This window comes from Meles meles, chromosome 8 (assembly GCF_922984935.1).
Source record: "Meles meles chromosome 8, mMelMel3.1 paternal haplotype, whole genome shotgun sequence".
Lineage (NCBI taxonomy): Eukaryota > Metazoa > Chordata > Mammalia > Carnivora > Mustelidae > Meles > Meles meles.
Window position 1 is genome coordinate 47,325,361 of NC_060073.1, and position 17,655 is coordinate 47,343,015.

The following is a 17,655-nucleotide window of genomic DNA, read 5'->3' on the forward strand; positions in this document are numbered from 1 at the left end:
TCCTACCAGAGAGATTATATTTCATTTGTAGCCCTGATTACAACTCCTCTTCCCCTTCTCTTTTTCCTTCCATGAAGCCCCTTAGAAGACAATGCAAGAAAAACTGGAAAATGAGAAGATGTAGAAAACTGAGGAATGTCTCATAATTCTCTTTTTATCCTCTAGTTAGGAACAATATTTTCATAATCAACACCATACTTTTCATGCTTTACTATCTTACCATTGATTTCTTCTTTTTTTTTTTTTTTGCATTTTAGTGGCTTTATCAATTCAGATGGTCATTCTATTAATTTTGCTGAAATGATCTTAATAGGAAGTATAAGAAGGAAAAAATAATCCATATTTAGAGTAAAACCACAAAGATATTAGAGAGAAAGGAAATTTCACTGACTTCATCAGTGGAAACTAGAAATAATGTTCTGGCTTGCCAGAGTCCAAAATAATCTTCATCATAATTTATTTCACTCAGTATTTGCCATCACATGAATTTTTTTTTTAAGATTTTATTTATTTATTTGACAGAGATCACAAGTAGTCAGAGAGGCAGGCAGGGAGAGAGAGGAGAAAGCAGGCTCTCTGTAGAGCAGAGAGCCCGACGTGGGGCTCGATCCCAGGATCCTGGGATCATGACCCAAGCCAAAGGCGGAGGCTTTCACCCACTGAGCCACCCAGGCGCCCCCACGTGAATTTTTTAACATAATGACTTTAATACACACTAGTGATAATTATAAAGATACCTCATTATTTTTATGTTGTTTATAACATTTTTATTTAAATTGAGTTTTAGAATCACCCACACTAGAACTTTTAAAAAATAATTATAAAAAAATTAAGGCAGTTAAATGTATAAAGATATATTTAACATTCAAATTTCTTTTTTTTTTTAACACTCAAATTTCTAATAAGACTTAGTTATCAACATCAGCCAATAATTTGAATCTTCCCTATGTTATATGCATTCTGGACTTCCCTAGAATTATAAAGACACATATAAAATAACAAAAATGGCAAAAGACATCTTTTTAAAACTCAGTTACTTAAAACTGACTTATTAGGACTCTAAGATGTATATTCAGTTTTGCTTTTTGTTAACATGAAATTAATACTATGAAAAATAAAATAGCTGGCAAGGACATTTCAGCATAATTGTGATAGATCTCATTTGTTTACTTTGTTTCAGGAAATGGTGATTCTTTTAATTGGCTTATTAATTTAAATGGAGGCCTCAGTAAAAGGCATCCAGATTGGAAGAGAAGTGTATAGGGTAAACCCTGACAGTTTTCCCCACTTTTTGTACGGTAAGTGCCTGATTTAAGCTTTGCTCTCCCACCTACCCATTTCAAAGAAGCACCACTTCAAAGACGCTGATCTCGAAGAAACACCCTGCCAGGCTCCCTGTCTAGATGCACAGCCAGGCCCCTTCTGTTTTAGAAATCTTGGTTGATTTCAATAACTGACCATTTGGGCTGCTGGTTTTTTCTCTACCCAAGCTTTAAATTCCTCCTCTTACGCTTTAAATTCACCAATAAAGAATGAGCCAGTGAGGGCGCCTGGGTGGCTCAGTGGATTAAGCCGCTGCCTTCGGCTCAGGTCATGATCTCGGGGTCCTGGGATCGAGCCCCGCATCGGGCTCTCTGCTCCACAGGGAGCCTGCTTCCTCCTCTCTCTCTGCCTGCCTCTCTGCCTACTTGTGATCTCTCTCTGTCAAATAAATAAATAAAATCTTTAAAAAAAAAAAAAAAGAATGAGCCAGTGAAACCCCCCACTCTTTACCCCAATAAACCTCAGACATGTCTGCCTGCATACATGACTGTGCGTGTTCTCTCCCTCTCCCTTCCCGTGACCTCTCTCTCTCTTCTCCTGTGACCTTGCTCTGTGGTCCTACTTATGCTGTGTAATCTTCAATTCCTTTAAGTAATAAACCTTTTTTTTTTTAGTTTCTTGATGGTAATTGCTAAAGGCATCTTGTAATCATAGTAACCACAAGAGCTGGTCCAGCCCCAGCAATGGTTATTGACAGGCTGAGACCAGACACACAACAAAGAGGTAAAACTATCTCTACTTAGAGATGACATGCTCTTGTATATAGAAAAATCCTAAGAAAGCCGCTAAAAAACTATCAGAACTAATAGAAGTGATCATCAAGATTGCAGGATAAAAGACCAATATGCAAAAAATCAATTATTTTTATATATGATAGCAATGAATAATCAAAAAATGAGCCCCCAAAACCCATCCCATTTACACTAGCATCAAAAAGAATACAATACTTAGGAATAAACTTAAAAGAAGTACAAAACCAGTATTTTGCAAATTTAAAAATATTGTTGAAAGAAGTTAAAGAAGACTTAAATAAGTGGAAAAAATACCCATGCTCATGGACCAGTAGACTTAATACTGTTAAAAGAGCAATACTCTCCCAAAATGATCTACAGATTTCATACAATCCCTATCAAAATCCTGTTTGTTTGTTTTTTTTCTTTCTTTTCCTTTGGCAGAAATTCACAAGCAGGACCTCAATCCATACGGAAATACAAGAGAACCAGAACGGCCAGAACAATCTTGAAAAAGAACCAAGTTGAAGGACTTAAATTTACCAATTTCAAAGCTTACTAACATAGCTTTAGTAATGAAGATAATGTACTGGTATGAGGACAGACATAAAAATCAATGGAATAAAACTGAAAGTCCAGAAAGAAACCCTCATATTTATGGCCAACTGATTTTGTAAAAGGGCGCTAAGACCATGCTGAAGAGCCATTTATGTGCCCTGCATGATGTTAGCCTTTTTCATACACTGTTTTATTTAATGCTCACATCTTATAAGGTAGAGATTGATTTAGTAACATTTAAGAGCCAACTATGTGGAGTATATATTAAGAACTCTTTTCAACAAATGGTTCTGGGACAACTGGATATTCATGTGCAAAAGAAAGACCTCTTCTTTTATCCCCCAAATTAGTTCCAAATTAGTTCCAATGGGTCACAGACCTAAACTTCCTATAACTATGAAACTCCTAGAAGAAAACAAAGGAGTAAACCTTCATAATCTTGGGTGAGGCAAAACCCTTCTTTGATATGATACCAAAAGCATGAACAAAATAAGAAAAATAAATTAGACTTCATCAAAATTTAAAATGTTTGTACTTCAACAGACACCATCAAGAAAGTAAAGATAACTTACAGAATGTGAGAAAATAGCTGCAAATCATAAATCTGGTAAGGAACTTATGTCTAAAATCTACAAAGAATTCCTACAGCTCAATAATAAAAAGACAAAGGACCAAATTTAAAAATGGTTGAAAGACATGAATAGACATCTCTTCAAAGAAGACAAACAAATGGCAAGGCATTCAACATTATTAGCCATTAGGTAAATGTAAATCCAAACTGCAATGAAATACCACTTCGCAGCCACTAGAATGGCTATCAGAAAGATAATAACAAAAAGTGGCAAAAAATTGGATTGTTGGTGAGAAAATAAAATAGTGCAGCCACCTTGGAAAACATTTTGGCAGATTCTCAAAACGTTAAGCACAGAATCATCTCATGACCCGGAATTCCGCAGCTAGGAATGTGCCCAAGAGAAATGAAAACATATCCACACAAACACTAGTACAAGAATATTTATAGCAGCATTATTCATAATAGTCCCAAAGCAGAAAGAACCCAAAAGTCCACCAATGTTTGGGCGGTAGGAGAATGAGAAAGAGGAAGAAAAAATTTGCTTATTATATAAAATAAATAGCAATGAGGAAAATGCATATGGCTATTACAGACTTCACTTCTAAGACTGGTCACATAGCTGGACCTCAGATTTCTCATCTTCTTATTCCATCTTTCCTGTGTCCTCAGCCAGCGTCTCTACAATCATGGTACTCTGCCTAGTGGAATGACCTATATTTTCAAAGGTCTGCACTGTTGTGATCCTGATGACAGTTGATCACCGCAGTTTTCCATTATCTTTTGTCACTGGACATGGGAGTACCAAAAAGGCCAAAAAAAAAAAAAAAAAAATCCCCTATGTTACATCCTCCCATGTATAGTAGGAACCTTATTTCCTCTAAATAGTAAGGATCAGACAAAATCACTCACTATCATCAAATGAGCTAAAATATGAAAATATTCTTCTAAAAAAATAGCTACATCTACAAACAGAAAAGCTGAAGAAAATGATCTGATGGAAGTACAGAACTAATGGACGAGGAAAGAGTAAATAAGGCACGGCAGAAAACCTAATGGCAGTACTTTGGACTCAATGACCAAAGACTGTAAAGCAACAGCTGAGCCTATGACATCTGCCCTGATTAGCACGATCACGTTTCTCCGGCGTTTGTAACTAAGCAGATTCTGTCCTGGTGGGTGTGGGGGTGGAGGTGTGTGTGTGTATATATCTCAGTGGAGTAGTTCTTCCCTCTTTTACAAATTAGAGTAAGAGAACCATGTTATGTAAATTAGTACATTTGTATAAATAATTGTATTTATGATGAGGAACAGAATTAACTTCTTTGAGAGCAAAACCTAAATGTTATGAAAGGTTTTTCCCATCCAAGTACTAACCAGGCCCGACCCTGCTTAGTTTCCGAGATCAGACGAGATCGGGCGCGTTCAGGGTGGTATGGCCGTAGACTAAATGTTATGAAAGGTTTTTAATGTCATCATTTACATGCTTAAATAAGGCTTTTAAGTATGGCCATTTTCACTGTGTAGGTTATATATTTTAAATTTACATGATACACCTACAACAAGAAAACCAAGAACTGAAAGAAAAGAACAAACAAATGATTATCATGCTATTCCAGACAGCAAGCCACAGGATGGGACACAGAGAAGAAATGGTAGATCAACAATACTGCACCTTAACTTAAGGTGAATTGTAGCTTTCCTAATTTCATACCATTACTATGCATCAAAATTTATATAGTCATTTACATGTACCAAAGTTTACTTCGTGCAGTTTTTAAAAGAAGAGAGGTAATGAAATGAGAAAGCTTGATTTATTATTTCTGGACAAACAATTAAAAGGAAACTTATAGACGGAAGTACCTGTTTCATTTCCTGTTGCATGGTCATTGTGGATCTGCTGTAACCCAGGAACTGGCCGCGTTGTCAGATACCAAACTGCATGCAGGACATCTGTGGCGTGTATGCGATTGTGATCTACAGTCATCAAAACGTTTTATAAAAATGTTATGTTAAACATAGGACTTTTTTTTTAAAGGATTTTATTTATTTGACAGAGAGAGAGCTCACAGAAGCAGGGGGAGCAGGAAAGGGAGAGGAAGGCTCCCCACTAAGCAGCGAGACTGACGTGGGACTCGATCCCAGGACCCCAGAGTCATGACCTGAGCTGAAGACAGACGCCTAACTATTTGAGCCACCCAGGTGCCCCAACATAGGACATTTTTTAAAGTACAATAATTCTCTACTATCTTATACCCTTATTAATAAAATGTATGGCTTGGAATAACTTCCCACAATTATATTTCATCTCTTTTTTTTTTAAGTAGGCTCAGTGCCCAACACGGGGCTTGAACTTATGACCCTGAGATCAAGCGTAGCATGTTCCAGTGACTGGGCCAGCCAGGAACCTTTGGTTTCATCTTCCTTTTTTAAAGTCTCTTGATGTATTAAAAAGTTCTCTTATAAAAACTTTCACATATGCTATGAAAACATAGTAAGACAGTCACAGAAAAGGCAAGTAACAAGTGCTAATTGAAAAGGCACTGAAAACTTTACTGAAGGTTGCTATTTTGTAGCTTTAAAAATACTATGGGGGCACCTGGGTGGCTCAGTGGGTTAAGGCCTCTGCCTTCAGCTCTGGTCATGATCCCAGGGTCCTGGAATCAAGCCCCGCATTGGGCTCTCTGCTCGGTGGGGAGCCTGCTTCCCCCTCTCTTTCTGCCTGCCTCTCTGCCTGCTTGTGATCTCTATCTGTCAAATAAATAAATAAAATCTTAAAAAAAAATACTATGTAAATAGTGCATGGATTAGGGAGACCAATGTTTGCATCAGGCAACACTTAAAAACTGTAGATACTTGAACTCCCCCCTCCCCTGCACAAAAAAAACCACATACACCAAAAAAAAAAAAAAAAAAAAAAAAAAAAAAAGAGAGAGAGAGAGAGACATACCTATCTCTCAGGCCTGCTGGAAGGACAAAATGTTAAAATGGCATATGAAAATATCCAGAACAGTGTCCGAGACACAGCACATAATCAAGCATACACTGGTTTACTGAATACCACTATGTGAAAAGGCAAGACCTACAAGTGGAAACCCAGTTTTGCCATTTCCAAGAGTTGTAGGATCTTGGGAAAGATTCTTCTGAGTTTGTACTTCTCACCTGTGAAAGGTAGATAATATAAACTTTCCAACAAAGATTAAATGATATAATCTCCATGGATCTAATGATTATAGTCACAGCTGATACTCAGTAAAAGTCCAGCACTTCAACAGTTAATGAGTACCAGGTACAATCATCAGATGACACAATACTACGAAGTCTTCAGGCCATCCATGTGACATGATGTCAGTCTGTGAGGAGCTTAATTATTCATAGAGTGAACACCTTTTACTGACCTTTTACTATGTGCCAGGAATTCTACTCTGCGCTTTCTGTGGCTTATCACTACGTATGGAGTAGAAACTAGTGTAATTTCCATTTGTAAATCTGGATACTAAAGTTTAAAAAAGTTAGATCCAGAGGCTCTTTTCTTAAAATCCTATTTGGAGCTGACAGTGAAGACTCCTTACTGCCTCTTTTTTTCCCCATTCCCCTTCCTCTGAAGTCCATTTTAAAGTATCACTTTAGGGGCACCTGGGTGGCTCAGTGTGTTAAGCATCTGCCTTCAGCTTGGGTCATGATCTCGATGTCCTGGGACAGAGTCCTGAGTTGGGCTCCTTGCTCAGCAGGGAGTCTGCTTTTCCCTCTCTCTCTGCCTCATCCCTCTGCTTGTGCATGCGTGTGCGCTCGCGCTCTCGCTCTCGCTCTCTCTCTCAAATAAGTACAAAAAAATAAAGTATCACTTTATTCTATTTATAAAATACAGTCATTTTTTTAAAAGCAGACTTTATAAGTGGAAATTATAGCACATATAACACACATTAAGTATCATTATTAGTGAGTTATACCAATTTAAGAATAATACGCTCTGTGTTTACATGAGTGATTTCCCAAAATGTGTCCATATGAAGGGAAACTGTAGAATATATAGATGTATAAGGAAACCTTATTATTTCCTAATATGAAACTCAAATTATATTTTGCCATAAAATCAAGTAGACATTAGCAATTACTCTGTAAGTCAGGACACAGTTAAAACTGGAAATTCTATGGATAATTTTTAAATATTTTGAAGTCAAGAATTTTCTGACACTCTTAATTACCAAACATTTTAAAAGATAAGATACTCAGATGAATAATTATTAACACAAAGTTGTAGACCATATGATAATTAAGGGAAAGAGAACATTATAAATATATATCTGTATTATGATTCACTGTTTGAAACACAAATAAGAAAATACACTAAAATGTTAATAGTCCGTTAACTCTAGGTAACAGGATATAGATTACTTTTTTAAATCCCTATTTAAAATTTTTCCAGACATGTAATTTAAAAAGTGGTTAGATCTGAAGGGAAAAATAGTTTCAAAACCAGTATTATCTGAACTTAATAAGATCTGCTGATACGTACAAGGAATGTCTCGGTAGCCGTTCTCCAACGCGCGAAAATAGTTCATGAACTGCAGAGTGGGGATCTTAAATATTTCCAATAAGCCAGTGTCTTGAAATAAGGTATACATAACCTAAATGTCAATTAAAATAAAATTCACATTAAAAGTCAGAATTTCTTTTTTTTTTTTTAAGATTTTATTTATGTATTTGACAGACAGAGATCACAAGTAGGCAGAGAGAGAGGGAGAAACAGGTTCCCTGCTGAGCAGAGAGCCCGATGCTTGATCCCAGGACCCTGAGATCATGACCTGAGCTGACGGCCCAGCCACCCAAGCACCCCAAAAGTCAGAATTTCTATTTGCTGTTGAGTAGAATATGTTTTTATGATTTGCATTTGGGAACATTACCATGTACATTTGTCTTTAAGTTAATAATTTATTAAAAACTTCCCTATAAGAAATTCTTTTCAAAACATTAAAAAGGAAGATATCACCCTAAAACCCTTGAAAACCAAAGAAAGATTACCAAATCATGTCCCAGTTTTAAAATTTTTCCACTCTTCCCTTCATTTTTTTAATTTACAGTTTATTAAGGGGCATATGAATTCTATTCTTCTCTAGTCCTAGGTGTTAACAGAAGTCAGAACAAAATATTTATTACATTTTTGTCCCTAAAGACTTCAATGAGATGAAACTATATGCCCTCCACATAATTTACCCTCATGTTGGTACATTTCATAAATAAGAATACTTTAAATACTTCAAATACTGTGAAGAGAATGAGAATGCTATTTTAGGAAGGTTAATCTGATGCTGTGGGATGAACCCCTCAAGGGGAACCTTGAGTCTGGGTGGTTAAAAACAAAGTATTTTTCCATGGTTCTAGCATGAATTGAACCATCTGGCCTTGGGTAAAGTACATGGAGGGCAGGTGTAAAAAAAATAAAGCACAGGTTTCAGTGGTTAGAACTAGCTCACCTTTCACATCTTTTGCAACTTCAGGCTCCAATATAAAGTAACTCCATTCTGTAGTAAAATTAAATTCCACTAACATGGGCCAAAAAACTACTTTTCACAGGGGTGCCTGGGTGGCTCAGTGGGTTAAAGCCTCTGCCTTCAGCTCAGGTCATGATCTCAGGGTCCTGGAATCGAGCCCCGCATCGGGCGCTCTGCTCAGCGGAGAGCCTGTTTCCCCCCTCTCTCTGCCTGCCTCTCTGCCTACTTGTGATCTCCGTCAAATAAACAAATAAAATATTTTTAAAAAACCCTACTTTTCACATATTCAGTAAAATTATATGAAATATATTACATATGATAATTATTTTTATATATGGATTTATGTATACATATTTCTCTTTTCAAACTTTCTACTGAAAACTCCATTTTTGTGAAAAAAAGAATTCAGTGAACAGTGTCGAATTTGTGCCTAAACCAGTATTACACGTTTTTAGATTTTGTGTTTTATAAAGATTCAAGAAAAAACTAATTTATAATTTTAAAAAAGTAGAGATTTTAAACAAACCTGACTAAGGATCCTTCCTGATTTCTCTCCCATTTTTTCTACAACTTCAAATATTTGAAAATTCCAGTTGCTCATCTTTTCTATTAAGGAATCATAATCTTCTATTAAAATCAGGTCCAGTGATGCTTCCTGTTCAATCTGCACATGTGGGGGAGAAAACACAAACCATCTTAACCCTACCTTTTAAAAATAGTTAAATCTACACCTAAATGAGAACACTTAAAACTGAACATTAAAAAATGGTCAATACTATTTTCTACAAAAGTTACTCTCAAATAGAATGTGTACTTCCAATTTCCCCTCTTTGTAAAATGCTATCTTCAGAAAAATGTAAAAATGTCTTCTAGGCATCAGAAGACTTTTTAATCCTCACAGTACTTTTACAAATGAAAATACTGTCCTTCCCAAGCACTATACACAAATCTAAATTCCACTGTTTTCATTTTAGAAGTTACAGGTACCAAAGGATAATAGAAAGAGACTCCTAACTTTATACTGGCATTTATTACTAGTTTGACTTCCCAAAAGGAATGGTTTTTTCCCCCTAAAAAGCTTAAATTTGGAACTTAAGAACAAAAAAATTACTATTGTAAGTAAGCACATTTTGTTTTTTAATGCTTCATGCACCTGTTCTTCATACCCTTACCATATACAAGGAAGACAGTATCAGCACAGAAAGTACTGTATCTACTATAAATAAAATGGGTTCATGTGTTTGTTCTACAAGAATGCACTTCATTGTTCTAGGAGGATGGATTCATAAGTACGGCTGACCCTTGGACAATACAAGTTTGAACCACGCAGGTCCGCTCCCCACCCCCCTGCCCCCCAACGATTTCTGCACAACAGTGCTGTGAGGAGAGTGAGTTCTCCTAGGACTGTAAGCACCGTACATACAGTTCTGCATTCTCTCCTCCTCAGGACTTTTAATCACATTCTTTGCTCTAGCTTATTTCATTACAAGAATACAGTACACAGTACATATAACATACAAAATATGTGTTAACTGATGTATGTGTTTATGCTATCAGTAAGACTTCTGATCAACTGAAGGTTGTTAGTTAGCAAATGAAGTTCTGGGGGAGTCAAAAGTTATATGTGGATTTTAGACTATGTGTGGGAGGGTCAGGACCCCTAATACCAGCCTTGTTCAAGGGTCAACTGTAACTATTATTTTTAACCCAAGTTTTTCTTTAGTATGATATAAGGACTTTTTAGTAAAATATTTTAAAATATTATTATATTAAAAAATCTTGTTCTGGGCAAAGATAATGGAACTTGTACTAAGCTAATGTTATATTTCACCTTAACATAATCATATGGAAAGTTTGTCTTTTACATTTGGTTGCTGTTCATTCTGTGCCTCTTCTGTTAGGTGATCATCACCTTCCAAAAGTAATTTTCTGTAGTCTCTGTTCTCTGTTTCCACTTCTTGTGGTGCTTCTGTACAGCTGAACGATTGTTTTGAGGGAACAGTGCTGTCTTCGTCACCTTTCAAAAAACACATATAGTAGTAATAAGAATAAAACTTGCCCTTATGCATAATTTTATAAAGGGAAACTACTTACAAAAAATATTCAAGTGGGGCACCTGGGTGGCTCAATTGGTTAAGCGTCTGCCTTTGGGTCAGGTCATGATCTCAGGGTCCTGGGATGGAGCCCTGCGTCAGGCTCTGCACTCAGTGAGGAGCCTGCTTCTCTCTCTCCCTTTCCCCCTCTCCCCCTGCTTATGTGCATACCTTCTCTGTCAAATAAACAAATAAAATCTTAAAAAAAAAAAAAAAGGACAAGTCAGTCCCTATCAATAGGAACTTTTTAGCAATTTGATGTATGCAATTCCAACATCTGAAATTGTTTGAGTTTTGGCTATGAAAACTCTAGATTTCTAATTATAAATAAATGTGATCAAGGTACATCTAAAAATTAACACACAGTACCATTTATTGTGAATTATTTCTCTACCAATGTGATTAATAATACTCTTTTTTCCCAAATTGCACAGAAAAGGAAAGCAGCTCTGGTAGCTAAACAGCATTCATTCACATGTTAAAAAAAAAAAATTACATTTATTCTGTCAGTAATATTATAAATAGGAAGCTTCCCCGAAACCCATCAACAGAAGAATAAATGTATCCACACAACTGAACACTGTGGAACAAAGAGAATGAACTCCAACCACATGTAACCACATGGGTGATTCTGAAAAAAACAGTGCTGAATGAAGGAAGCCAGACATAAAGGTACAGACTCTGATTCTCTTTATGAAAAATTCGACAACACACCAAAACTGACACATATGAGTACTGAAAGCCAAGACAAGGTTATCTTTTTTTTTTAATATTTTATTTATTTGACAGAGAGAAATCACAATTAGGCAGAGAGGCAGGCAGAGAGAGAGGAGGAAGCATGCTCCCTGCAGAGCAGAGAGCCCGATGCAGGGCTCGATCCCAGGACTCTGGGATCATGACCTGAGCCGAAGGCAGAGGCTTCAACCCACTGAGCCACCCAGGCGCCCCAAGACAATGTTATCTTTAAAGGGTATCCCAGGGGCGGGGGGCATGAGGAGAAATTCTGAGGGGCTGGTAATAGTTTATTAGTTTATCGATCTGAGTGATTACACATGTGTTTAAGTGTATGACTACCCATCAAGTTACAAAGTTATGATTCATTTGCTCTTCAATATGCAGGGGGTTTTCCTAAGTAAAAGCTTTTTTAAAAAGATTTTATTTATTTTATTTGAAAGAGAGCATGCATGCACGCAACAAGCAGGGGGGGGAGAAAGGGACAGATTCTCAAGTAGATGCCCCGTTGAGCATGTGGGGCTCGATCTTACAACGCTAAGATCATGACCTGACCAAAAACCGAGAGTCAGATGCTTAACTGACTGAGCCACCCAGGCGTCCCTAGGTAAAAGAGTTTTTAAGAGTACTTATTGGAGGGGCGCCTGGGTGGCTCAGTCAGTTAGGCAGCTGCCTTTGGCTCAGGTCATGATCCCATGGTCCTGGGATCAAACTCCACATCAGGCTCCCTGCTAAGCCTCTCCTTCTGCTTCTCCCCCCTGCTTATGATTTCTCTGTGTCTGTCTCTCCGTCAAATAAATATATATATATTTTTTAAAGTACTTATTGGAATTGAATTTCAGAAGAACTAGGTTCAGATCCCAATTTTTCTACTTGATAATGGCAAGTTCTTTTTCCCATAAAGTATGGATAATAAGATCTATCTTACTAGATGTTACATAAAATAAATGGTCAATAAATGTTAGTCAAATCTGAATCTCACACTGAATATCCTAAAGCATCATTAACTAATGATGATCAGGAAATATCCTTTGGAAAGTACTGTTTTTTCCCAATGAAAAAACATGACAAATGAAATTTAGAATATGCAACTTCTCTTGGTAGGTCAAGGCAGTACTATTAATATATATATAACAATATTCCAAAATAGCCATCATGATGTATGAGATTCCTTACATACTTTTTTTTTTTTAAGATTTTATTTATGTATTTGAACGGGGGGAGGGCAGAGGCAGAAGCAGACTACCCATCAAGCAGGGAGCCTGATGCAGAACTTTATCCCAGGACCAAGAGATCATGACCTCAGCCAAAGGCAGATGTTTAACCAGCTGAGCCACCTGGACGTCCCATACATACTTTTTAATGATCCAAACTCCTAATAACTATATTTTACATAGAACAGTAACAAAAACAGTTGAAATAAATGTAATCTTTTCCAAAATTGTCTGCAACACTATCGCTGAGCCCTCTTGCACTCTTCTGAAATGTATTTCTATCACTCCTCCATCAACACACAGCATTTATTTCCTAATCCCCTAGAATCCAGACAGCCTGTGTGACTGCTCTAATTAACAGAATAGAGCACAGGTAACACTTTGTCTGTTCTGGACTGAGCTATTACCTTGACTGACAGCTTCCACTTCCTCCTCTCCTGAAATCCAGCGAATATGTTGGAAGAAGCCCATAGAGAGGTCATATTTAGACGGACTAGTCAATAGTCAACAGACACATGACTAATCCCATCTTGGAAATTCAGTCCAGTCATTCTTTACTCCTTCATATGACTATCACTCTTATCAATATCTGACTGTGATCACATGAGAGTCCTCAAGTGAGAATCTCCCAGCTGATACCAGTCAATCCAAAGAACTTTGTGTGTGTATAATATAGTATTATATATATATGTGTGTATATATATATATAGAGAGAGAGAGAGAGAGAGAATAACATCCTATATAATTCAACAATTTTAGTAAATTTAAAGAGTTGTACAACCATTAGGACAATCTGGTTTTAGAACATTCTCATTGCCCCCAAAAGTACCCTCCTGCTTATTTAAGTTAAACCCTATTTTCATCCTAATCACTGTTCTGATTATTGTTCCTGTACATTCACCTTTTCTAGCATCTTATATAATTAGAATCATACAATATGAAATCTTTTGAGCCTGGGTTCTTTCACTTAGAGTAATGTTTTGAGGTCTATCTATGTAGTGACATGTATCAGATAAAATTACATTGGATGAATGTATATACAATGTATATTACATTGGATGAATGTATCAGATAAAATTACATTGTATGAATGAAAAATACCACATGGTATTTTTCTAGTCACAAGTTAATGGACATTTGGATCATCTCCAGTTTTGCAGCATCACCAATAATGTCATAATATTCACAATCCTATCTCTGAGTGCTCATATGTTTTCTCATGGATAAATTCTTAGCCATGGTATTACTGGGTGATACAGTAAATTTATGTGTAATTTTTAAAGAGATTGTCAGAATGTTTTCCAAAGTGGTATACCATTTTATATTCCCATCAGCAATGCATAAATGTTCCAATTTCTCTGAATCCTTGCAAACATTTGATACTTTTTTATTACAGTTATTCTAATTTGAGTTTAGTGGTATCTCACTGTAGTATTAATTTGCATTTCCTTAATGACTAATGATGTCATTCATCTTTTCATGTGTTCATTACACATTTGTTTATATCCTTCACCAAATGACTCAGACCAAAATATCAGACATCTTCTGCCCATTTTTTGAGTTGACTTCTTAATAATAAATTATAAATGTTCTTTATGTATTATGGATATAAGACCTAATCAGATGTATAATTTCCAAATATTTTCTCTCAATCTGTGGTTTGTCTTTTCATTTTCTTATTGTTGTCTTTTGAAGTGGAAAAGTTTTTAATTTTGCTAAAGCCCAGTTTGTCATTTTTTTTTTCTTGTTGACGCCCAATTTGTCATTTTTTTCTTTCACAGACTTTGCTTTTGGTATGGTATCTAAGAATGCTTTATTCAACTCAAGGTCACAAAGACTATATCCTATATTTTCTTCTTTAAGTTTCAAGATTTTAACTCTTACACTTAGGTCTATAATCTATTTTGAGTTACTTCTGTATATACAGTAAGAGTCCAAATTCTTCCCTTGACAAGTGGATATCTAATTGTCTTGGCCCCATTTGGTTAAAAAAAAAAACAAACAAACAGGGGCGCCTGGGTGGCTCAGTGGGTTAAAGCCTCTGCCTTCGACTCAGGTCATGATCCCAGGGTCCTGGGATCGAGCCCCACGTCGGGCTCTCTGCTTTACAGAGAGCCTGCTTCCTCCTCTCTCTCCCTGCCTGCCTCTCTGCCTGCTTGTGATCTCTGTCAAATAAGTAAATAAAATCTTTAAAAAAAACAACAACAACACAAAAAACTATCCTTTCTCTTTGGAATTGTCTTGGCTTCGATATCAAAATTCAGCTGATCATAAATGCCAGAATCTATTTTTGGACTTGTAATTCTGTTACACTAATCTACAGGTTCATCTTTGTGCCAGTACCTCACTATCTTAATTATAGTATCTTTACAGTAAGTTCTGAAATCAGATAGTGTGATCAGCCCTCCAAATTTGTTTTTTCTCCAAATTGTTTTGGCTGTTGCTTGTTTGTTTGTAAGATTTTATTTATTTGAGAGAAGAGGAAGTGAGAGCAAGCACAAGCAAGGTGAAGGGCAGAGGGAGAAGCAGGCTCCCTGATGAGCCCAATGCGGCACTCGATCCCAGGACCCTGGGATCATGATCTGAGCCAAAGGCAGATGGTACTGACTAACCCACCCAGATGCCCTGTTCTGGCTATTGTTGGTCCTTGTCTTAAATTGTAAGATTTAAGACCAATTGTTAATTCCTAACAACAACAACAAAAAAAACATGCTAGAATTTGTTAAGAATTACAATGAATTTATAGATCAATTTGGGAGAATAGCCCTACTGACAATATTAATTTTTCCAATCTTTTAATATAAAATGCCTCTCAATTTATTTAGATTTTCTCTAATTTTTATCAATGTTTTGTTGTTTTTAGTTTATAAATCCCCTTCTTTTGTTAAATTTATTCTAACTGCTTCATTCTTATATTACTATAAATTGAAATGTCTTCCTAATTTCAATTTATGATGGTTCCTTGCTAGTATACAGAAACACAATTTTGTACATCACTGATCTTGCATCTTGTCTTTGCTAAACTGATTTATTGGTTCTAGTGTGTATGTATATTCTTTGGGATTTTCTACATAAGGTTCATAAGCTCTATGAATATGGGACAGTTTTATTTCTTTATTTTCATTCAGGATGCCTATATTTCTTTTTCTTTCTAATTTTCCCAGCGAGAACCACCAGTACTATGTTGACTAAAAGTGCTGAAAGCAAAAATCTTTATCTTATTCTTGACCTTAGGAAGAAAGCATCAGTTTTTTTCCATTAAGGATGATGTTCAGGTGTGTGTTTTCCAAAGATGTCCTTTATCAGACTGAAGAACTTCCCTGCTATAACAAGCTTGAGTGTTTTTATCATGAAAGAGTCTTAGATTTTATCAAATGTTTTTTCTGCACATATTTAGATTATCATGTCTTTCTCCCCTTTTGTTCTATTAATGTGGTATATATATTATATTGGTTGATTTTCAACTGTTAAACTACTCTTGCATTCCTGGGATAAATACCTTGTGGTCATGGTGTGACCATTTCATATGTTGCTGGACTCCGTTTAATGCCATTTTGTTAAGGATTTTTGTGTCTATACACATAAGGGATATTAGTCTGTAGTTTTCTTGGATGCCTTTGTCTGGTTATGACATCAGGATAACACTAGTCCTAAAGAATGCGCTGGGAAGTTTTCCCTCTTATTCTACTTTTTGGAAGAGTTTGTGAAGGCTGGTCTTTTCCTTGTGTGGGTGTTTGTGTGGATTATACAATTTAAGAATCAACAACTACTGAATTGTACACTTTAAAAGGCTGACTTTTATAGTATGTAAAGAGACCAGTAAGAGCCCATAATCCCTGTGGGGGCCCATCTATTTCTGGTTTGCCTTTATTCTTAGAGGGCTACAGAGTTTACCAAGTTATCCCTACTATGGTAAGCCTTCAACTCCAATCTCTATCTCCCCAGTCCTAAGCAACGACCAAAAGGACTGCTGATTCTATTAGTCACCGGGCCCTCTAGAAGGAACAAATACCCTTTTGATAGACCCAAACTCCAGGCTTATTTTTGTGAGTTTCTATCTTCCTCCAGATCCTGTACTGGTAACTCTGAGGAGCTTGTTAGTTTTCAGTGGTTTTAAGCACATTCTTGTTGTTAATAATCTGTCTGGCTTTTCTAGCTACTTCCCGGGAGAATGATGGCTTGAGTCACCTAGTTAACTATTACTGTATGCCTGAGTCATCAGTTTTTAAAGTTATAAAACAACCATAACTTTATCACCAACAGTATTTCTTATTTGAGGATATAAAATGTTTCAGAATGATGTAACAAAATTTACAACAATTCCTCTCTATGCCATAAGAAATGTATGCAAACTCTTTTGGGCTTGGAGTTCAACATTAATATAATTAACTTCACTGTTTATGAACCCTAGCTATAACCTGAAAAGACCACATTCATTTTCACAGCACACTGCAGTCTTCAAAACACTTTCACGGCCTGTTATTTATAACTTTTTCCTAGTAACTCCTCTACTTATCTCCTAAGTAGGTAAAACATTATAGCTTCATTTTGAAGTTGGATAAACTGAAGTTAAACTCACTCATTTATGCATTTCTAAAACAATTTCAGAAACTGCTCTGAAATTCAAACACACACAACTTTTATAATCTCACCTGACTTTCCACTGTGGCAGTCTGTACCAGAATCAGATTCGGACGTTGACACATATTTCAGTATTTGATGTCCACAGCTTATAGAATAAAACAGATAGATACACATTTACAAATGAGGCAAGCAAATTTTGACCTAAATACAATTAGAAAATCTGCTTAATTTTAACCAAGATCCTAACTGCTCATACAAGTCCAATATCTCAATAAACCTAACAGTTAGGATTTATCCTGGAAGGCATCCTGTGTCCCTGAAGAAAATAACATATTTGAAAGTCAGCACGGAGGTCTG

The 17,655-nt window shown here is 36.2% G+C and overlaps 1 protein-coding gene across 1 annotated transcript in view; it reads right to left on the minus strand.

Annotated features, from left to right (window-relative positions):
• Nucleotides 1-17,655, minus strand: part of PDE3B (phosphodiesterase 3B) — a 182,449-nt gene that overhangs the window by 17,946 nt on the left and 146,848 nt on the right. The window contains exons 7-11 of the mRNA XM_046015530.1: nt 17,367-17,443; nt 10,541-10,692; nt 9,202-9,339; nt 7,700-7,811; nt 5,047-5,160 (exon numbers count right to left, since the gene is read on the minus strand). Of these exons, the coding sequence (XP_045871486.1) occupies nt 5,047-5,160; nt 7,700-7,811; nt 9,202-9,339; nt 10,541-10,692; nt 17,367-17,443 (593 nt within the window). The remainder of the gene's footprint in view (nt 1-5,046; nt 5,161-7,699; nt 7,812-9,201; nt 9,340-10,540; nt 10,693-17,366; nt 17,444-17,655) is intronic.